General features: G+C 41.4%; 1 protein-coding gene and 1 non-coding gene across 2 annotated transcripts; one reads left to right on the top strand and one right to left on the bottom strand.

The window, feature by feature from the left end:
• Positions 1-12,592: 12,592 nt before the first annotated feature.
• LOC149298513 (structure-specific endonuclease subunit MUS81-like) lies at positions 12,593-22,980 on the top strand. The gene is made up of 16 exons (XM_089487304.1): positions 12,593-12,727; positions 14,167-14,296; positions 15,624-15,772; positions 16,091-16,189; positions 16,761-16,841; positions 17,947-18,035; positions 18,897-19,043; positions 19,501-19,662; positions 19,967-20,094; positions 20,224-20,336; positions 20,662-20,778; positions 20,912-21,007; positions 21,217-21,345; positions 21,820-21,923; positions 22,179-22,262; positions 22,914-22,980. The coding sequence occupies exons 1-16, from the start codon at positions 12,593-12,595 to the stop codon at positions 22,978-22,980; spliced, it is 1,830 nt and encodes a 609-aa protein (XP_089343430.1).
• TRNAA-UGC (transfer RNA alanine (anticodon UGC)) lies at positions 22,600-22,671 on the bottom strand. The gene has a single exon. It is a non-coding gene; the product is annotated as a tRNA-Ala (tRNA).
• Positions 22,981-24,286: the final 1,306 nt, after the last annotated feature.

The raw sequence follows: 24,286 nt of genomic DNA, 5'->3' as shown, positions 1-24,286 counted from the left end.
TTAAAACAGCATTTCCCTTAGTGTGAGAAGTACAACAGCAGGTCTGTTACTAAATCTTATATACTGTATCATATTTACTGGAACAGAAGGAAAACAGCAAGAGGTTCCTTCTTATGACCGTAACTTGATGACCTGCCTTGGCCGCGTGCTGGCGTTTAACCAGACGAGCTCGTGGAGATCCCCACTTCACTAAGCGTGGCTGAGGGTGGCAGATCTGCCCAACAAATACCGGCGGTTTTTCTTTTTTCATAAGAAGAAACATTTCTAAAGAATGCCTGTGTTCGTGCCCAGATTGTTAAAGGGGCTGGAAAGCTACCGAGGCGCATGTTTGTGGTTAGGTAACCAGCATTCTTTATTCATAGTTTACAGTGGGGTTTTTTTTTCAATTTTTGTTTAAAAAAAATAGTAAAATCGTAAATTTTATTATTTTTTTAAATTATATTTACCATGTCTGTGTTAAAACACATATTTAAAGCGCTGCAGAATGTGATGGCGCTATATAAAAATAAATAATAATTGATATTGGGTTGTCCACATGTACATGCCAGATCGTTGTTTCTGCATCTCTTGCAGCCGGTTACACGAGACTCCACACACGTCTGCATGCTTGGCAGCCCATTACTGATATCGTTAAGACCAATTTGTAATTCTTTAATTGATGCCATATGACAGTGACAGATGTGTCCTGTTCTGGCTCTATGAGACTTTGCCAAGTAATGTATAACGAGGAGCCCGTGTTGGTTTGTTTCATACGGTATCATAGCTTGCAATGATGTCATTATTAGCAAGCACTACAGATGCAATGAATTCCTCGCCCTGGGGCTTGCAGATTTAATGCCAGTCATGCATATGTCAGCCAGAGAAACCCAGCTCATCGTATTTATGAGCTCTGGCGTGGCACATGCTATGAGCGGTAAATACACGCCATGGTTAACATATTCATATGAGAGTAGGGTTTCGGCTTCCCCGTGTATTAAAGTGTAGTTTTGCCCTTGCCATAGTTTCCAGCAGTAGGCGCAGGTGGCGGTATTGGCAGTTGGCAGTTGTCGCACCCTTAGTGTTGTACCACCGAGTGCCACTCCCTAAATTGTGTAAATCCCAACTCTAGATACTTGTTGTGAAAGTTGGCACTTGTCATACACAGAGTGTGCATCAGCACGGAGTCATAGTGTGCGGAGGAGATATGAGGACATCTTAGCCATAGTCATTTGCCACGGAACGTTAATATCAATGCCTGCTGTTATGAATGAATCAACCAATGGTTTCTTCTACATGCAATCTGTTCCTATATACCGTACAATGCTGTTGGGTCCTTACCAATGAAGCAATCAGTTTGGTAGCATCCATAATAATTGAAAGTTTCATAATAAGTGACATGGATAGCACTGACTGATGTCACCGAGCTGACACCATAGCTTGTAACTGATGCAACACAAGCGTTCTAAATTCCCCTTATATGGCTTGAGGTCTGCCCGCCTAACACGACCTTTCTCTATTTCGTAAGCCTTCATAATATAGGAAGTAAACCAAAAACAGACTTGCCTACTCATCTAGTGTGACTCTTTGCATGCTGGCCGCTTTCACTACGGAGATTATCGAGCTGCTGCTTATCTTGGCTTATCGCTGCGGCCCTATGCATATTGATCTAACCTGATGTAACACAATACGCTGAGATCATGTGATTGCACAAATGTGCAGCAAATAAGCACAAGTTGATAATTTTGCACAAAAATCAGACTTGGTGATTCTGGCATCCCGTGCCGTAGCTTTTTGTCTGGCAGGCAAGTTCATCCAAGTGGCCCGGTCAAATGCCTCAGCAAACACTGATTGATCACAATAGGAGCCCTTTACTGCCACTAATAAGCTGCGTCAAGCAGCCAATCAGTGGCAAAGATTTTTGGACCACTGATGAGGAGGGCATCTGCAGCGTCAGAGCTGCAGCTTCTACCCCAGTATAATTTACTGGTATACATTTTAGACGTTTGCACCGCCACGAAACACAAATATGTTTTCGTAACGATGCACAAAATATTTGATTTCGATTTGGCAACATTGTTTTCATGAACGAACGCTATAGAAACACTGCGTTAAAACGACTAAGTCTTCTCTAATTAGAACGATTGCAAACTAAACTTGGCTCCGGCAGCCATTTAGCTGGTGGCTTATACACTGGCTGATGGAATTCACCGGTTTTAAATTCATCATGGATTCCTGAGATGCCGTTTAGCTGGCCAACATTCACAGAGACAGATGGAGATCTACATAAGCTTACGGAAGCTTTGAAGACCTCAGAAGTCCATTCTGGGCTTTATGACATCGGAAAGAGGCACCTCTGAGGTCTTCTGTCAAATAGAAAGCATAAGATGTGAAAATAGTAACTATAAATATATATATATATATATATATATATATAAAAAAATTCCCCTGCAGAAGAGTCCTTTTTTTTTTTTTTTTTTTATAAAGATTTTATGTTCAACCCTTTGAGATCCAGAGACTGGTGCATTGCGATGAACTGTTCACGCATCCTTTCTTCAAATGGGTTAAATAGGCCGCGCATGCATTTTTTCCGTGTGAGCTTCAGAGTCTGCTAGGATAAATACACAGTCATGTTTGAGGATTTGGCACTTCTCAGGCAGTGGGCTTTCACGTCTAAGTGATGCCAACGTGAACAAATGGAATGCTGTCTGTCTGTCTTGGCTGCACAGTAGAATGGGCCATTAAATAAATATCCTTTACATGCCTGTTCCCAGCATTTAAGTACTTAGAGACCACCCTAGAAGCAAATTCATTGAAATCGTATGTATCCTTTTGGGGCAGTAGGTATGAATATGTATGTGTGTATACAGAGGCCATTCATGAAAGGGAAGATAAGGTGCCTTAATTGTAATATTACGGTAATCATACATTCCACGGCATGTTAAGCTTCTCCCTATTGTTCCTATACTTCTGAGAATGTGATTGTTAGGCTATGTGTAAAGCTGTATGGATTATATAGAGCTCTGTTTAATACATACATTTTGAATTAACCCCTTCTGGGCCAGTGGTAGTTTACATGGGGACTTCTGGGCTTGACCTTGAGCCTCAGAGGTTTCACATTACTGTCAGGGTCAAGGTCACATTATAGAAGTGACTTCTTTATATTGACTCCTGAAGCTTCCAGATGTTTAGTTTTGCAGGCGTAGGGTCCTTGCCTACAGAAGAGCACAGATACAGTGTCTCCAGCTGCCAATATCTTTTAACTTCAAACCTTGTCCCTGGGAGAAACTCGATTGTGAACCTAATATGACATGAGCAGATAATTAATGTATAAGGCGACACACGAGCCATGTTGTTTTTACCCTTATAAAATCTTAAGGTAGGAGATGGTTTTAGCGAAGTATTGGCTAAAGCTGTAGTTTCTATAGATCGGGGGGCATTTATCTTGCACGGCACATACCAAGATAGCACCTTTTATCTACTACAATGAAAATCCAGCCTTTGTAATCGAGTAAAGTGTGACCACATGATCACACAATGGGCCACATTCATAAAGAACTATGCCACCAAATGCTGGCAAGCAGGCAGGGCTGTTCCATTGGTTTCTATGTCCAGAGCTGGCTCAGAACTGTCATTTTATTTCTCCTTTTTAATTAAAAAAAAATCTCGGCAGCTTCCTTTGTTTCCTACATGCCACGGCTACGCTCTCAATGAATAAAGCAAGCGCCTCTTCCTGCAGTCGCACAACGGAGGCTGATTTCCTCTATAGGAGGCAGCCCAGTGTATTTTTTCAGTGTAAAAGGTTCATTTTCTGTTCTGGTTGCTGCGATGCTTTTTCCTTGGTAGGGGAGGCCAAGGATTGCCCTATATGTCCATATATGGACATGCAGGCTGCAGTGGGCGTTCCCCGGGCTGTATCAATGCCTGTGGAGGGAGGGGGGTGTTAAGGCGTCTGGGACTTCCTTTTTTGGAAGCAAGTTAAACCTTCCCTGCCTTGATCGAGAAGGCTGAACGGCTAAGACATCCCATGACATCTAGAAAAGACACATGGGAGGTGCGAAGGTTGGCGCTGCTGCAGGGGTGGCGCGCTTCATTGTGCAGTAGCTAGACACAGAGTACAATAAAGCAAAGCGGTGTTTGAATGATCACAATGCGCAAGATCTTTTAACAAAACGGTGCTCAGCTAGCTACCGAAAACACTGTTCCATTCAAGTGTAAATTGGAAAGACCATAGGCAGGTTGCGATGCTGACTCACGGTCAACGCCTGATGTTCCCTGGCCACAAAATTGTAATAATAGCAGTGACACATTTAAGCCTATCTGTGCCATTGGACTAGCTGCGTCATATGTGTCGAAGCCTAAATTATGAACCCGTTCTTTTGCATGTATTGACTGAAAGGTATAGCCTTGTACAATAATAACAATTCACTTTTAGATGAAGAAAGGAACCCTGACCGCTGGCGTAAGAGTAGGGCAGAACGGTGGCACTGTAACCCAGAAGGGCCACATGAGATGAGTATCTGTCTAATAAAACGGGCCACGGTTGCCCATCCCTGATTTACGAGAAGTCAGGACACAGACTCTTCCCTTTGTCTTTGTTTCATGTATGTCCGTCTCTCGTGTTATTCTTCCTCTGTCTCCTATCCTGTTTCCCAGAGGTATATTGTCTGACATTATTGCATTGTATTCTGATAATTCACCTCCTTCAATGTGCTGAGAAAAAAAAGGAAGTGGACCCCAGCAACTGTTTATTTACTGCATATCTTCTAATTATAAAGCCCCTGAAGCTGAATAGGAAGCTGAAGAACCCATGTCCTGTAACAATAGGATATGATTTCTACAACACATATGGCTTTTAGAAGAACTGACCCTGGCGCAAAATTCATCTAGCCTTCCCACTATCGCCTATCTGCGATCATACCTCGTGTTGCTGCCGTATGACACCTGCACAGAAACCACCACCGAGCCAGATGTAGCGGTGGCAGCAGAGGACAATATCTCTAAACTTAAACTAATAGTGGTTTAGACAAACGCAATATATTGTAGAGAAACATGTCCAAAAACCTCCCTATGGCTGTGATGCTCATCTCTTAGAGTTCACCACTAGGCAGTGTAGGAATCAGAACCTGGACAGACGCTTACAATGATCAATTTGGGTTTGCGGCCGCTGAAAACTCTAGATTTTCAGCTATTACGCTGTTTCCAAATTCTCGCACTGCATAACTTCGTACATTATTCCTGTGCAGCAGAACATACAGGCAGAGCCCCGAGGCGGGCAAAGTAGGACATTGGAAAGCACTCTACATTCTAGAGAGTAAATTCTTCTTCTTTAAAAAAAATAATAATGAAAGCCGGGTTCAGAGGTCCTCTAAATGTATTAAACAGTCTAAAGAGACAGCCAATAAAAGTACTTTAATGTTAAAATGATACATCAATTTAGGGCACTATGCTACTAGTGCCACCTTGTGTTACATTTAAGACACATTAATAATACCAAGTTGTGCTACAGATACTACAGTGCAGTAGGTTTGAGTAACCCTCAACCACAGTGACCTAATGACATTAACACGTTCTTTGGAGTGTGACTCTCACCACTCAATCAATGCCAGCCTGTGCTTTATATATAGTCTGTATCGAGTATATGCAATTACAATCAGATTTTCGGTATTTTCTGGAACTGAGATATTGCCATATCTGTGATGTTTACTTCAAGTCACTTCTCTACTGGTTGGAGGCAGGAAAGCCCTTCTTCACCTCTTCTCCGCAAGGCAAGTTTCAAACTTGCAGCTACTTGTTCGCGACACTTCGGGATTCCAGAAATGCCGTGTATACTTAAAAGCATAGAAAAAAACCCAGAAAATCAGAATGGGGACTTTACTTCTAGTCTGGTTCAGTAGCGTTACGCATGACACCGTATGTGACTCAGTTTTATTTCCTTATGCAAGAACAGGATCTGAGTCAGGTAGCAGGGTGATTTTATTGTATTGTTACATACAGTGTCCTGGTGTGTTCCGTATAATTTAGGAAGGAAAATTACCCACAAGCCGATCACCAGAACACGCCAAATGGGACATTATTAGTCATATGGAGCATGAAAGCAAAAATGAAAGCGTGATTATAGCATTTTCATATTATATGAGCATTTTTCATGTATTTTTGTTGGCAATTCATGGATATTTCCAGTAGTACGCATGCAACAACGTTGAATGAGAGATATAACCCGAAGGTGCGTCTGATATGACCAAAGCAGCACCTATTCTTCTATTTTTGATGCGATGATGACCCAGACTCCTGCCCGAATTGGATTGTAATGCTTTTAAAGAGACAGTTGCACTTGTATGAAAATATGAGTTGCACTCTTCAGTATGTTAAAGCTAATGAAACTTGCATGGTCTGTCATGTTATTCTTTCCTCCGCAGGTTTAGCCACAGAAACTTTTAAAAACTTTTGAATCACTGTTTCTTAATGTTAATCTTAAGGCTTGCTTTTTATTACAAAGCATATGGTAAGGGTGGGCACCATTATGTTTGTGTGCTGTCGTGACCTGTTTTTCAGACAGGCCGGGAGGGACACAAAAACCCTAGACAACTTCACGTGGCACCTGGGTCACCGATTTGGACAACAGTGAATCACCATATCCCATATCGGAATTTAAGTACATTAACTAAACGATCTATAAACAGACTTCTGCACTTTGCTCTGTCGGATCCATTTACCAGCCCGGTGACGCACAGCCCCGGGTGGGGGGTGGTGTGGTGGAAGCAAGGTGTGTCAGGAATGCGCTACATGACACTGGCCCACGGCATAATGATTTCTGTGGAGTTTCCTGGCTGTCAGACCCATCTCTCCTCTGTAATTTTTGGTTTTATAGTTCCTCTAAAGAAACCGTCACGTGTGACTGGGTTTGTCCCGTACATAACTTGGTTGTACGATTTGTGCAATCAAGTTCAGGGGTAACAGTCCTCTTCTGGCCCTAAACCCCCCCCTGTCCCTCTTTCCTCCCCTCTGATGTTCATCTCTTTTGTCATCTAACGATGTATGGTGGGTGTGAGTGTATGCTAGTGCTCTCCAGCCCTATAAAGTATGATAATGTTTATATAAACAACAGAAAATGTGTTTATAAATGAAATAGTGTAAATAAAAGTAACTGTAGAGATCACAAACATAAAAAAAAGTCTTGGTAAAGCCCTGCCCCCCAGCCACACCTCTAACCCCCCCCCCCCTAAATAAAGGCGACCATATGTAAAATGTTGGGAGGGATGGTGTAAAATATCCTCACCCATCTTTGTATGTGTTTGTGTCTCTGATCTCTAAAGCCTTGGCCATTATGAAGCTTTCTCGTACTAGATTTATCATGTAGACAAACGGGAAAAATTTTTTATATTATTATTATTATTATTATTATTACATTTTATGTCCCTTTGCATACTGGAAAAGTAGGTCAAAAATATCCCACTTCATGAAACATCACCGACACCTATTTGTTCTATTCTGATGTTTTATTTAAGAAAATATATTGGAGATTTGGTCCAATTTCGAGATCTTTTTTTACATTAACATATTTGCCAAATTTTGTATAATGCACATTAGAATTCCTACCTACATGATTCACAAGTGACCGGGCGAATTACGTGAACTATGATATCATAGGAGGCTTTGCTGAAGCTACTTGGGATTGTCATGTTACGCTTTGTGCTCAAGCAGGCTTTGGTTCCAAACCTTTTGGCTGTGCATGATGGCCAGCGGTTCTGGTGATAGTTTGGACAGCTGGATGATGGGCAATAATTCCACTGTTCTGACTGTGCTAATAAAATAAAAGGGTTGGAAACTAAGGTGGGGATCCATACCAACGCGTGCTAGTGAGCTCTGTGTGTTAGGCCAGGGAAATGTGTGTTACAAGACTTCTGTGTAAAAAAAAAAATATAATAAAAAAAAAAAAGATTTTTAACTGACCTAAAATATTGGCTAGGTGACAACTTCTGGAGTAGACCCAAGATTTTTACTATTACTATTGGCTATTACTGTTATATATAATTTACACATTACATAGGAAGTGTGCATGGCCCCCTTGCAGGAGTTCACGCTCACACAAACAAAAAAGCATGGTGTTTCTAGCTATTTATTTTGCAAGTCTTCATTCTTTAGGATGAAAATAAATGTCCTTAGTGGGGCCTTTTCCAGGATATGAGTATCAGTCTAGGAAACTGCTTTCTGCGTTTTTACTTGAGTCACGTTTCCTGTTAAACTAAAGAAAATAGGTGAGGAAGTGGGTTTGCTTGGTGCTAGACCAACGGCCTGTGTTCATTTCCATTGTAAGTTGATTCAAAGGGTGTGTATAATAAGTGTATCTACAAATATATAACATAACACATTTTACGTTTCAGAAAGGTGTGACTTTTTTTAAATAAAGTTGGCCAAGTGTCGACTCGGAACTGCATACAGGGATTCCTCAGAATTCTCCCCATGCATTCTGCGTGAGTCTCCATCCGGCAGCTCCTGGCCCTCGTCAGAGATGCATTCGGCCAAACTGAGCTAAAACTGGTGGGGTACAAGGAGCACTCGGTGGGTGCAGATCTGGAGCTGGATTTATGGAGGCAGATAAGTTGCCCCCAACCCAAAGTAAAGGGTATCAAGGGTAAACACCAGTGATCTTGCACGTTAGCCCTGCATAACACATCGGCAATGGGGGAGATTTCACTATTTCCTGTTGCTCATAGGGCCAGTGTGGCCCCTCTTCTTCTATGAAAGCTTGAAGGCTTACTGGAGCAGTCCATTTAAATTCATTGAGACATCAGCGTTCTCTTCTTCATAAGGACAGGGTCCTGCTCACATTGTCCCATTCACATGATGTATGCGCCGGTGTGATGATGCTGGCACAACACACTTGTCTCACCACTTTTTACGGCAATCTGTGCAACTATGCAGATTGTTGTTTTATCAAATGGGAAGATAAAATGTTATCTTCCATCTTCCACCCTCCATCCTATATCCTTTAATGAGAGCGCGCGGCCTGCCATTTCAGACCTTGGCTTTCGTGCTCCCTAATCACTATGCGCCGGCTATTAATGCAGAGCGCGGAGATGACGTCATATCCCGGCGCTCTGCATTATTTGCCATCGCGTAGTAATTAGGGAGCACGAAAGCCGAGGTCTGAAGTGACAGACCGCGCGCTCCCTAATGCTGGGCCAGTTAGAGGGGGATTGTGATCTCCCCAACCAGCCCTGCAGGCTGCTGATCGGGTGGCTGTGCGCCCCCTCGCAGCTGTGCCCGAGGCGAGTGCCTCTCTCTCCTCGCCCTTCCTCGATCTTCCCATTTGCTTTTGGGTTACCATATTACCAAATTTGGTTAAGTGGTTGGATAGACCTTATGCCAGGTTTCTCCTCTCATATTTTTAATATAATATCACAACTGTACAAGGTGGAACCACCGCATGGCTGACACATCTGCTGCTCTGCACAGATTCCAGAACAGTGGCCTTATAATCTTCTTTTTGTTCTGGTTTTTATGTTATTATATGTATAGCTGGGTCACTAGATCTCCCTTTTGCCCAGGGATTGGGAAATTATATCTTGTAGGTCTGCGTGTAAATCAAACCTGTCCAACATGCTGCATTTTTATATGTTGTTACAGTTAACGTACGAAGACTAATTTATTTTGGACACACAGAACTGGATATAGCCAGCAAAACACACATTAACATAAAAACAAGATATTGGCATACAAACTGCCCCCTTAATCTGCCTCCCAGAGACAACAGGGGCAGTAACGGGATTAACAGTACAATAGGGGGGAGGGGACTGGTTTATACAACATAATAATGCACCATGGGGTGGAGGGGTCTGATATTAAATTAAAACAATGGCGGTCACGCCCTGGTGGCAGATCCTGGCTGTCTGCCAGAGATAATCCCCTCAGCCAGTGATGAGATGATACGGCTGGGAGTAGCTTCAGAAGTCTTTACAAACCCAGGGCCCATAGTCGATAGGGAGGAGGCTGGCGGTCAGGCCTCTCCAGTGGTCCCAGTGATGGAGGGTCCCGTCACAGTGTTCTTCCCCAAACATGTTTGCTAGTTACTATGGAGAATAAGACATTTTATTAGAGATAAATCACCCGAGGGAAGAAATGGTGGTCTTTCTTACTTACTTGCCATGAGCGATTACCAGAAATTCTGTCAGTAACATTGATACAGAATAAAAATTGACCTCTGGTATTAATGTTTTAAGTCCAACAGACCTGTTTACTTTTAGGGTTGGGAAGGACAAGAGATAAGGAGAGAGGTTTGCCAGCACTTATCAAGGAGAAAGGTATCGACTTTAGCAACAACACGTCTAAACACAAAATTAGCTCTAAGCTCATAGGTTGGCAGGTGTGCCAAAACCGCCCCAAATGCCTTGATAGCCACCATTTATTATTAGTCACTCAAACTACTCTTCTTATTTGGTATTTTGTCCTTCTGAGTATCTGTGTAGATGGTTGAGAGGACTTTATGTTGAGTGTGAGTCCTGCTTGGCTTATTCATGGCTCAAACGTGAGCTAGAAGTCTGGCTCGGCTTATGTTGAGCAAATGGCCAATTTGTCTACCTCTGCAAATTGTATGGTCCAGTATATCAAGTTTTTTTCCCTAAAGTTAATCAATTACATTTTGCCCTAATTTCAGAAGTGTGTAGACGTTTGGACCAAAAGTGAGACACAATTAAATTGCAGCTCTTCCTGCTGACAGTCTCTCCGTCTATAGTCTTACTCTTTCTTTTATGGATTTTATGTCCCTGGGCATTCCAGCAGGTAGTTCTTCAAGTGTCAAATGATGCATGAAAAAGTTATGCACATGTATTTTTGAAGCAACAGGTACTGTCCTTTGCTGTCCGGACTGGATCACCTGGTCCTCAGTCTTCTGGGTAGCATTCCAAGAAATCATTGGCACACATGCACAATAAAAAAGTACAATAAAATAACAATCAAAAAGAACAACCCAGCCCCAGCCAAAGGTTGTCGCTGTAACAATATATCCACCACTTGCCACAGGTAGCCTGTAACAGCGAAGAAAAAATCTGAAGTGCAAGAAAGGGTCCAGTGCTTTGGTGGCTTTACCAGCCCAACTCAAGAGACTGCCTTCACCAAAACACACCCTGAAGGGACCATTCCCTGGGGGTGATAAAGCACCTTGGGCAACTTGCCTCCACAACTTTAAGTGCCCCAATCATGAATATCTTAATGACCTATGCAGGGCTTAAAAGCCACTGGCAACAAACACCACATTTGCACGGAGAGACAAGGACAAAGGTGTGCTATTTTTGTATATCTATTAAACCGTGGCGTGCAAGGTACCTGTCTCAGCATACCCCTGCTATAAAAAAAAAGGTAGAAAACAGCACACATCTTATTTTAAGGCAAATTAATACATGTATTTTATATGGTAAATTCCCTTTAAGAAATGCCTTTTATGGACATTTATTCTATGCAGACAGAAACCCAGAGCAAAAGTTATTTTTAAACTGGTGGAAAAACGTACAACGTGCCCATGTCAGGAATGCAGGGCTAGAGACGCTAGTCGGGAAAACAGGAGACTGAAATCGACGTCACCCAGGGCACTGAAATGGTCTGAAATATCAAGCTCCAGTCTAGCTGGAAATAAAACTAAAATGCAGTAGGATCTGATGTCATAAGGTAATTCACCAAGCCTGCTCTTTCACCTAAAAGACATGTCTTTTTTTTTTTTTTTTTTTTATTAAAACATTTAAAATCCCTTCTCCTCCTTAGCAAAACAATTTTACTAGAAATGTTATGCCCTGGGCCTACACTCCCACCATGCTCTGGCACCCTATCCTTACTCAATACCCAGCCACAAGAGGAAGAAGCACTGGGTACTCCACCTTCTGAATGTCACATAGCCATACCTGGGAACTATCTAAATGTGCTGACCTTAAAACTCTTCTTCAAATATTAACCCTTCAATACCCCATTGTGAAGATTCTCTGTAGTGACTCATGAAATGTGTTAAACCAAATGGTTGTAATACCCGTCCGCATGGAAACCTTGACTTGCCATTACTTAAAGATACACTTAATTAAATCATCAGGAGTAACCTGGTGAGGTTTTCTCACAAGAAGGGCTTGGTTGGCCCAGTATCGATCATTGTTCAATGTGTCAATCGAATTGAAGTATTCATTGTGGAGGGTTGTTTTTTGCAGGAGACACTTATAGGAGTTGGCCCTTTACAATGTGTAATAAGCTTGGTGAGTTGAAGCCATAACACTCCAGCAAATCGCTATGCAGACTCACAATTTAGTGAATAAACCACCATAGCTAAAATTCGTACCACAAGGGCTAAAATCAGCTTTAATCCTGAAAACCTGCTGTATCGGTGGCCCAAACGGCTGAAGTCCCACGCCTTAGTATTAATATTTTTATGTCTTTACAGTGGCTGACAGTTCATGTATCAGAATTCCATGTTCAGCGGCTGTTTTAGAGTGCGAGAAATGCATTGATCTGAATTAAAGTAAGTTTGCTAATTATCATGGTGTAATTATATACTTTTAGAAGGCAGAGCATCTTGAGTTCATTTGCAGTTTTGGATTTCAGGCACAAATACCATTAAGACACCTGGAAACACCAGAAGATGCCGGGTCAAGTCACCTTTGGACGTAAGCGCCCCCTGCCTCCATGCCCCAATCCTCTCTTTCTCAAATGGCTGACTGAGTGGAGGGACGCTGCTGCTGAGAAAGGATTGAAAACTCAGTTTGTTTACCAGAAGGTAAGATGGTATTAATAAAAACCCCCCATAATATATAGCAAAGTATTCTAAACACTATACGCCTACTGCAAGCTGGGTATGCAACGTGCCATTAGCAATATAATAATGCAGTAACCTCACGTTAAAGTAACTTGAAAAACAAGTGCGGGGTATAAAAATACAATATACCAATATTTGTTTATGCATTCTTGAAATGAGCGTCACACGAGAAATGTTTAAGGTGTATGCGTTTCAATGCCTAAACGTTCCGCGGTATGAATGTCACGCATTCAGTGGAATAATGGCCACGGTTCCTTCAAGCACTCGTCGTTCGCTGTGTGAATCGTGTATTCTTTGTATACAAACATTTGTTTAGCATTTATTAAATTGACGTATTGATTAAAAAAAGGATCTGTCTGCAAATGTACAGCTTTAACCCACAACTTGCCAGACACAGGCTTGGCAGTGGAGTTTCCCATTGATTGTAAGCCTTAGGCAAATGTCTCCCATTAACCACTTGATAAAGCTGCCCTTCACATGTTAGCTGGTGAGAATGCAAATCAGTTAACCTGAGTCGATTGACTCACCTGTACTTATGCAGGGCTAGCCCGGATTTGTGCCTTGTTAGTGCGATATAAGGATATCCCTTAATAGTATTAGTATGATGAACTGTATAAATGCAGCAGTGTCCAAGGCTGTTAGTATACTATATTCTGAGAAGTCAGTTCTAGTCTGCATAGACCCAGGCAGAGGGCTGGTGTGATTGCTAACTAACCCACATATGTATCTCCAGTTGGATGGGTGATAATGTGGTTTTATTCTACCTTGGGTAGATTCGGATTTAACTCCTGAACCCCTTTGTAGGGTTGGTAGATCAAAAGCGGAAGCACATATTCTACATGCAACATGACAGTCACTGCCTGGTAGTATGTATGCGTGCAATAAGTGAATTCTACATACGGTAGGGTTGTATATATCAAAGATTTTCTACTAGCATATGGAATATATATATATAAACGTATTGGCCTGTAATAAAAAAAATCTAGTGGGTAGGTTGTTTTGTTTCTCTGTTTAGTCCCACCAGACTATGAAACCATAGGTTTCAGTGTAAGACAAGTAGTGTTAAAAATATATAAAAATGTTTTAAGGTTTTGCACAGTAGTGAAACTTCACCGTATCGCGCCTGGCATTTGGCCTCCAAGTTGTAACTTAAATACAGTTGGCCATTGCAGAGAAGAGTAGATATCAAAACCTGGAGCAGCCACTATGAAAATGCATTTATTTTGGCTATTAACCCTTTATTTGTAGCCTATAGCTGCCTTTTACGTTGTTGGACCCCAGTGTGCTTTGCAGATGTTTCCGGTGTTGGTCAGGCTGTAGCCATACTGTTCATGGCATCGGCAAATCATTAATATTTTTGTATATTGTAGTGTTCTAATTTCTTCCTCTTCTTTCATCAGGCAATAAGCTCGCTAAAGAAGTATCCCCTGCCCCTCCGAAACGGAAAAGAGGCCAAAATCCTGCAAAACTTTGGCGACGGCATCTGTAAGATGTTGGATCAAAGACTGGAGAAGCACTATGCTGAACATGGTGCGTACTTAGGTTAAGCTATAGATTGAAAATTTAAGAGCAGGTTCTGGGCATGCCTGTGACCGAGCTCTGTTGAGGTATAGATATATATAATACGGTCCGTTCTCCAATCGTTATGTAGCTTTGTGAGAAATCAATATATTCCTAGAACCCAAAGTCCTCATCAAGTCCCAGCTTCACCTACTCAATTATTCATATCTTATGAATCTTATTCAAACAGCTAAGACAGTGGCTATGGGAAGACAGTGGACATCGATGAAAGAACACCAAATATTTACCGGTATATATGAGCCATGCGCTTTAAAGGAGCTGAAAGGGAACTGTCTCAGACAGCATTCATCAGCTTTCTCTGCCTTCAACATAGCCAGACATGGAGTAAATCATGTGGAGGGAGCCGCATTCAGACAAATACATCTCCTGCGGGGCATTTATCGCATGGCTAGGGAAAGGGGTAAATGCAGAGGATTCTGCAGAATCCCCCCATGCATATCCACATAAAAGTTTAAAGGGACCATACACCCATCGTATAGTAAAGCGCATCCCCAGTCTGTTTCTATAGTAAAGAATACAGTACAGTACAGAAGGCATGTTCATGGTCAGGAACCCCTATGGGCAATACTATAAAGTTGTCTAGTACAAGCATAACAACTATATAACACAAGAAGCCTCCTTGGTTAATGAGCAGAAGCAGGACCGATACTGTGCTTACTGGGGAAGTCTGTACGGCTGTTATAAAAGTTTAGGCACCTGCGTTGTTGAGAAGTCTTGTGGGGTGTATACGCAAAAGTGGGATTTTGCGGGTGAGTTGACTGGAGAGCTGCTGTTTCAACTTGCGGACGTCATCACATATTGTGAAGAGCCGGCTCTGAAACTGGAGCGTCGCAGCTTGGCCAACTCTGTAATAGAGCAACTAAAGTAATCGAGCAAGTGATGTCATCACTCGTCTGGTGTACTTTCTGTAAAATGGCTTCTGTGCTGTTCTGCGTATTTGCAGTCTGAAACTCTATCGCCACCCAGTGTTCATTAAGGTAACAGCAAGCGACTGAGAAATTGGCTTTGTATGAATAAAACAGCTTCTATAGACATGCATGTAAATGTTATATACATTATACTGAAGAAACTAAGAGGGGAGATAAATTCAGTAATCTTATGGGCACTAGAAGAGCCAGTTTTCTACATTGTCTGGACAGAGTTGTTAAGTGCAGCTTTGATATTATATGCATTTATAAGTGTACAGCATGGTGTGTTATGCTTGCATGAATGTCCGATCAGTGTATACTGTACGTACTCCGCTTAAGCATTATGATGATTGTCCTTGCTTTTCCAGGACCAGAAGCCTCGATTCATTCTCTCCCCGGCTCGAGTTCAACGTCGGCTAGAGGAAGAGAGCCGCAGAGAGCATCCTCACCCGTTCCCACCACATCTGGACTAGAAGCACCTCAGACAGAGAGCCATCAACAAGGACCATCTCCCTCTGTGAGTGCTGGACAATGCTAACAATGAAATGTCTGTAGCTCGTAAAACCCTAAAAATAGTTACAGGTCGTTAATTAGCAGCAAACAAAACAGAGCAAGCTTCTGAGAGCCCATTTGCGTAATCTATAGTCATTTCTAAATTGTGATATCCCCAAACCTTCAATTTTAGAATCTGCATCCAACACCTTGAATACAAAATAACACGCTGATTGTGTCTCCCTGTTCATTTGGTTCCCAAACCTTTTTTTAGTGTTATATTATGACACTGAAATCAGGGCTACAGTTCACTTCATATCTATAATTAACACTTTTACTGCAGAAAAAGAAGAAAACAGAAGGGAAAAAACAGAGGGAGTATGTTCCACAGAAAAGGTCCGGAGGGTATGCAGTGCTGGTAACCCTCTACAAAAATAGCAAGGTAAGAATACGCCTCGCTTTGGGTTTTAGGAAGAGCTTGGCTGGACCTGTATAATGTATATTTAAATCAGTCGGATTTCCTCACACGTAGACATATGCATTATATAGGGCCACCTCAGCCCTTGCTGGAGAAATGGAGTGAAGCTCTTCGTATACTCTCTTTGAGACCCAGGGGTCTATTTGAGTGAGAAACTAGATCTAAAAATGTAAAGATTTTTTAGTTCCTGTCCTCCCTTCTAGCCTGACATAAGACATGACTTGGATACCGCACTGCAAGAAAAAACCCAGAACAACGACGGTGGAAGAGCCATGTTTGGACACCCCATGGGTTACACTAAATAATACAGCCATGGATCTCCTTTGCCCTTGAGTGCAAAGAGTAGTAGATTACACAGTCGGTCCCAGGAGGACAGATGGATAGAGGTGCTCCAAATCACTCCTTTTAGGCATAGCATCAAAACAGCAACAGTTTGCTGCATATCATAATGAAATCGGATCTATATAAAAGGTTATATAGGACTCAGACGTTGAGAAACGTCTGATAATAAACATTTTATTCTCGATTCCTCCAGAGTCCAGGTTCCAGAGGTTATATGACCAAAGCAGAACTTCAAAGAGAAGCCCAGCCGCTATGTGACAAGTCGTTCGCGCTGGTGAGTAATATTCCTGCATCTCCAACATCGTCAGCCCCAAGTTAGCAAATCTCTGAAACAGAAAGATGTCCACATGATAGCAGCTCACTTCTCGTAAGTATTAGACTTACATCCCGTGTGGGAATCATATGGTAAAAACATCTCACAACAGCTCTGTTTTCATTACAACTTCAGGGAAGGAGGTTTTACTGCTGTCTATCTAATTATATATGTTATCTAATTATTATCTGTCTAATTATATATGTTTACCCGTTTCAACAAGCAAATAAAGGTTAAATTATTATTAAAATACAATCTAGTATATAAAGAGAAATACCAATTCAATGCAATGAATTACATGAGTGGATCAATCAAAGAGTCAAATGGGCATTCAATGATGGGAAATGGTGTGAATGAAGACGTTGATTGTATAGTTTGGATGATGGGATTAAGGTATTTGTCAGAAAAACTGCTAATAGTACCCATTACGGAGATTGAGACCTGGGCATGGCAGGCTTTGTAGTGGGATTGTGACCCAGTTCAACTACACAATAATTGTTGCATATACTCCAAAAAAGGCAGAATGAGTTTACTTCAAAGCTCTGCTATGGACATTTCAGCTGCAAGCGCTACTCTGTGCTATTCTATGGAACCCTGAGATACTCGTATCACCCTTATTATTAATATAGTTTATTATTTGCAGACCTTGGCACAAAAAAAAATCAGATATCGTACTCTTCATCCACAAGTTCTAGATGCATTGTGATCTTTATGCTAGTTGATTATGGGTAATGATACATATGTAGTTTAAAAAGGAATTGTTATCTTGGTAGCATTAAACCTAAATAAATTCACGCTACCTATAGCTTGTGCTGTACGAAGAGTTACATTCATTTAAGAAACAGTGTGCAATAACCTAATGGGGAGGAATAATCTTCCAAGTCCTGTGAAATGCAAATGGATGTTCTCATTCATGCACATATAAGGTGGGCTTTTCATACATATAGTGCGTATTTTAATTCATTGGTTTATTGTGCTAAACTGTAAAATGTAGACAATTTTGGGAAAATTACAGATCTGCTTAACCCGACTCGCAGAATGTTAATATGAATCTTTTCTCTCGCAGACTGACCCCAGTAGTAAGTACACTGCTTGGTCTTCTGTTAGTACATTAATACAAAAGGATTTGGTCATCAAAACCCACAGCCCTGCCAGGTGAGCCACTACGCTTTGAAACACACTTTTAAAAAATGTGGGAATATTATTAATAATGAAGCCATTCTATCCAAAGATTTTTTTACATAAACTGTTACAGATAAAAGCAAAATGATGCCGCGCTTTACTATAAATAGGATTATGTACGTAATCCTAAAACTTTCCGCTATTACATGCAGTGGACAGACCTATGCTTCATAGCCTGTTTCTCTAAGGCGTCTTTGTTTGTAGTCGCTATACTGGCCGAATAATGTAAGACTAATGACTCAACCGTTATAACCTGCAACAGAAGCCAGATTCATACCGCAAAGTTATTTCTAGAAGTCAGGCCACGGTTCCTAACAGGAGCTGTGCCAAGTGTACATTATGGGCATGGTTGTGTAAAGTCTCCTTTATTCAAATATAACTAACATGTACAAATGACCAATGTCGCCCGATCTATCTCGCATCCCTTTTGTTCAATACCGTAAAATATTTTATTGCATTATTTCTGGACGTTTAGACAGCGGGTGTGTACAAACTAACATGAGGCTGCGTGTCAACTTTCCCTGCAACGTTAGTCATACGTTTAGAGTTATATCCATGAGTGGGCATTATATCCAGGATTTTACGGTGTTCCTCATGAGAGTCTTGATGTGATGTTCTTGAAGTCTTGGACATCCCCGACTCCACAATCCTGAACCTCTGAGAATGCTTAGTCCCCTTTATAGTTCCACATTTGTCCTAGATCTTTGATTTACCTCCAAAAATAGAGGACATTTATTAATAACTCAGTAGGTACATGGTAGTTACCCTCTGTCGTTGGATCACTCTTCTTGGTCATATGTGTGATGCATTCATATATATCGCTGTTGTCTGAAGGTACTCTTTGACAGAGAAAGGGTCTGAGCTGGCACGGAAGCTGGCAGCAGCAGAGCAAGGTCCCGAGTATTCAGACAAATCCAATGTGGTCACTTCACATGATGAAGAAGAGCTGGAGAAAGAAAGCATGGATGTCCAAAATATACGGTAAACAACGCAGACCTGGATTTCTGCTCTAATTACGCAAGTGATCTTAATTGTATCTGTTGGAAAGTTCAATAAAATCCATCATCTCACGGTTCTCCACGCTGACACTTTGTATGGGTTTAGAGTACACATCCTCATAAAATAAATAAATGCTCCTTGTCATGTTTAAGTATCACATTTGTCTTCTCACCTTTACACCTTTCAATATGTTTCTGCTTCTGTGGAAGTCTCTCGTGTTATGAGGTGGAATTACGTCCTAAAACTACGCCAGGTCTGTCTGTTCTTCATACTTTATACAGGATACAGATCTTTTTATTGGCTTCCTCACATAACATGCATAACCCCATCTTATCTACTGTGACCTCTTCTTCTCCTTGGCTAATGTTCCCAAATATGTTTTTTTTTTGTGCATTACTTTGAGTAATTACTCAAAAACATTATGTGTGTTCGCTTGTAGGGTTCCTCATCATTATCAACCGTTGAGCGTTTCCTCCTTGAAGATCATGCAGGAGCCTAGTGGAACCCATGCTTCCAGTTCTTATCAACATGTGCCAGATTTCACGCTGCGCCCCGGACAGTTCGACATTATTCTTTGTGTGGACTTCATTGAGACGACGGGGTAAGAACAGTATGGTGGTGAAATCTGATTATTCCCTACCTCTCTTAAAGTTCCCTTTCAATGTAATTAAGTTACAACAACCCGTTATCTTTGTTCCAGAGCTCAGTGAACATTGGTCTGTGTGGAACATATTAACTACCAGTGTGCTTTCATGTATTTAATGAGGCGTACGTAGTGTATGTGTACCGACGCCATAATGGTACTAGTGCTATGCTTTTTATTGTTGGATATCTATCAGCCAATGGCGAAATTACTAGTATTCCAGTTATCAAGCATCTGAGAGGCTTCCAATCCATCCTCGTAGGGGCTCAGCGCACCGGAAGCAGGATCTCGTTTCAGAGCTGAAGAAGAATGGAGTGAATTTTGACGTGCGCAAACTGCACATTGGAGATTTCGTATGGATCGCCCAGGAGAAAGTGCAGCCTTTGCCAGGTTAATACACTCCTTTCTAGCCTACCACAGGCAAGCTTTTATCCATGTCACAATTAACTTGATAACCCATAATTTGGCATGTGACAGCATTGTTTTTAAGAAGGGACTTTATTGTCCTATGTCTCACAGGTCAGCTGCGTATGCCACAAGCCCGGGAGCTAGTATTAGACTACGTCGTAGAACGAAAGAGAATGGATGATCTCTGTGGAAGTATTATAGATGGCCGTTTCCGGGAGCAAAAGGCAAGTAAATCACTTTCCTGTATGGTCTGGAGAATACTTTATTTTAGAGCTGGTGGCTTCTCACTGATAGAAACAAGGGTCATCGCATCCATTTCCAATGATGTCCTCTCTGGATGAACCTGAAAGCTTGTATAACAATGCGTATTGTTTCTTTTGAACAATAGACCATAAGTGGTAAGGGGAATGTGACACCGGCAGTGATGTTTAAACTTCGTTCAAATGTTTGAACACCAGCAAATTTTGATTAAGGTCTATGGGAATAAGGTGGCTATAACGGCATCCCAGAGATAAAAATTAGTATTGTCTTTGATTCCTTTTTTTCCAGTTCCGCTTAAAAAGGTGTGGGTTGTGTCGTCCAATATACTTGGTGGAAGACCATGGGTCAGCCCAGCATCTGAGTATTCCTGAGACCACCCTACAGCAAGCAATAGTGAACACACAGGTAATGTACCACCTTTTTCCCCACTCCCTGAGTATATACTCTGTGTGTGTGGATATGTATATATATCATCCGACGCAAATGTATTAAAAGGAAATGTTTTTCAGACTTCACAGCACATGTTTTATCCACATAGGTGGTAGATGGGTTCTTTATCAAGCGCACTAAGGACGTGCGTGAATCTGCCGCCTACTTGACCTTAATGACCCGTTATCTGCATGGCATGTACTCGGTGAGCAATCTGCATTCTAAAGAGAGCCTTTTCTCGTAATAATTAATACCAGGCTTTGCAATGCTAGCGCCCTTGCTGTTAGCCACCATCCTTTCCCTTCCCGTCAGTGCCGCGCTTCTTAATCTCTGTGCCCGTTTTGTGAGCACCATTGCCGCAAGGTGTCTGGTCGCGGTATTAACTCACGGTGATTTTTTTATACCTGTTTACAGTCTAAAATTCTGCTGAGCTGCACTAAAGAAGACAATGATAAATTTCAGAGGGAGCTTCCAAGCCGAAATGCCCAAAGCTGCATTCTTTTGGACTTCAAGGAATTTAACGAGGGAGCCATGAAGAATAAGGTGACACCACCATAGACAGAGCGATAAGATAGGTTCTGTGATTTATTAAGATGATGGAAAGCTCTATATAGATCCAGGTTTAGTACTAGGGTGTTTAGTATTACACAGTACAACAGCTTCAAATTTTGGAGGAAAAAAGAATACTCCCCTAACAAAGTGGCTTATTTAGTAGACATCAGAAACCAAAACGGAATGCAACAGCCTGCCTGCGGTGTGGCCCTTTGTGTAACTCTCAGCCTATATGGGATGTTGTCCAGATCTCGTTTTATTGGGAAAATGCATTCTTCAGGAGAGAGGTGAATTTATTTTGGCAATAAGGTACACGTTCCCCTGTATCGCACAGGATTCTAACCAGGGTCCGATTTATATCCCATGTCTCGATATTAACAATTCGGCAAATAATCAAAACGTTGGACTGTGTAATATTCTTGTCGGAAGTGCCGCTGTTAAGTTGCCTTGTTTTCTGTTTTTCAGGCTCAGACGGTGAAAGAAGTCTTTGCGCGACAACTGATGCAGATCAGTGGAGTGAGCGGCGAGAAAGCTGCAGCTGTCCTGGATAGATACAGCACGCCAGCCAGGTAACGTACAAATTTCTTTCATTTCCAGTGGCACTAAAATTTAAGAAACTTAAGCAAATGATTAAGGAAACCTTATGAGTATTTAATGTACGGTATCCAGACTTGTTACCCAATTTACTTGTAATTAGTCTATGCTTACAGGCGGAAGTGAGCTCGGTGTCTCTTACCCTAAAACAATTCCACCACGTGAAAACATCCCTTTAGGGCCACAGATCCTGTTTTTATTTGTGTTTTTTTTTCCCTTGCAATATACAGCCTTATGTCTGCATATGAACGGTGTAATTCCACTGAAGAGAAGGAGAAGATGCTGTCAAATGTGAAATGTGGGAAGCTGCAGAGGTAAAGCACTCAGTCCGTGTGTCACAGCCTTCTATTTATACAGCCACATCGGCACTACATAGAAACACAGCTCATCTAGTCTGCGGTAAAGAAGCGAGCCTTAATCAGTGCACGGTGTTGTCTTTAATTAAGGATAGCAACAGGGGAAATCTTGATTAAACCAACATGGTAAAAATGGCAAAAGAAAAAAAACATGGTACGTAGGGTACTTAAAAACCTTAGTAATGAAAGGGTTAAACTCCCTAAATGCATTAGCCACTTCTGCTTGGAGTTTATTCCATGTATCCACCAACCTCTTGGTAAAGTAAAATTCTATCTAGGCCTCTAGTTTTAAAAGTGGAGATGCTGGGGATTGAACCCGGGGCCTCATACATGCAAAGCATGCGCTCTACCACTGAGCTACATCCCCCGTCACTGTTCTATTGGGAAACAGGTTTGGATGGCCTATGCACATTAGTCCCCACCCTTCCTACCTAGGCCATAGAAGAGTCTTCCCTTTAAAAGTGTCCCAGTTACTAATGAGATAATTTGATCAATCCGTTCAAAATGATTGGCTGCCAGCATGTGTTACGTGTGCTATGTATGAAGTATATTACCGTATATTTAGGCAGATTCCTTCCTTGTGATTCACGCTTTGAATTGATCATACAGAAACCTTGGACCAGTTATGAGCAAGACAATATGCCAACTTTACTGCACTAAGGGCTCTTTATCGTGATGCCCCATGGACATCAGAATCCAGCATCCCCAACAGCATGTAATCCATATCTGGTATTGAACACTGTGCTGACTCTCTAATGGGCTACACTCGTGTAAGTGAAGTCAGATACTCCTCACCCATCTATTTGTAGCCTCAACTTATGTTGATCTGCTAAAACCACATTTCTGAAAAAACTCATTATTTTGTTAATAAGATAGAATAACCTGGTAAACCATGTGTTGTCCAGTCTATAACTACCTCTGTTTGTCTGATTATTAATTAAAAAACGCCTGTAATTAATAATACATTAGAAAATAGGAGTTTATGGAAGAATTGAATTATTGTAAATATATTTTGCCATGTATATTTGTATTGTATGTAGCAAAAAATGTAGCAAGAATGTTTTGTACATGTCAATAAAATATGTTTTGCAGAGAGGTTATGTGTTGTTTTTTGTCTAGAAGGATCCAATCTTGTGTGTCTTCTAAGTAAACCTAAAAATGCCTTTTTCCTACCATTGTGTAATAAACTATAAAGTGCAGACTATTAGGCCCCATGAAAAGACTATTGTGATGAAAGGACATGAATACTGCCATAACGAGGGTATTATCGTAATATGTCCCTTGCTCACCACTATTAATGATAGTAGCCGGCATTTTAACCTTGTGGATACCTTTTAACAACAATTCATTTTTCTGCCCTTCCTGTTTTCCTCGTTTATTAACATAAGGTAACAATTGCATGTTGCAAAAAAAAAATGTGAATTATTACAACACTGCTACAAAGTGGGATAATTTACAATAAAGGGTAACATATAATTAACTACAGATCCAACAACACAATTATACATATAGACATTTGCCAAAGACCAATGTAAATATTGGGCCTAGAGAACCATTGACTGTCACACTAATGTGTCCTCTAATGTGTCCACCACTATAGTCCTCAAAATTGGGTAATCGCTCAATCTTGGTCTTTTAATGGTGTTTTACTTAAATGCCCTGAGCTTGTCTCAGGTCATCTTTTTAGAGCATGGGCCACCTGCAATTTATTACTCTATCACTGTACAGTCTTGGCCTGTCCTCATAATCGGCAGCCTGTAGGCCATGCTGTCTGATAAAGTATTATTAGTAGATCACCATTATGTGGAAGAAACCCATCGCCCCTTTGAACCAAGTCTTGATGATCTATATTCCTTAGATCTTCAGCTACTAGAAGACCTCCACTATGGGTCAGAGTCTGTAACTTTCTTTATGTAATCTGAAGTCAGCATAAACCTATAAATGCCGCACTTTCCAATCTTCCTATAGGATGACCTGGATCC

This window comes from Sceloporus occidentalis, unplaced genomic scaffold (assembly GCF_023333645.1).
Source record: "Sceloporus occidentalis isolate IW3139 unplaced genomic scaffold, rSceOcc1.0.p SCAF_32, whole genome shotgun sequence".
Classification (NCBI taxonomy): Eukaryota; Metazoa; Chordata; class Lepidosauria; order Squamata; family Phrynosomatidae; genus Sceloporus; species Sceloporus occidentalis.
This window is presented reverse-complemented; position numbering and strand designations above follow the sequence as displayed.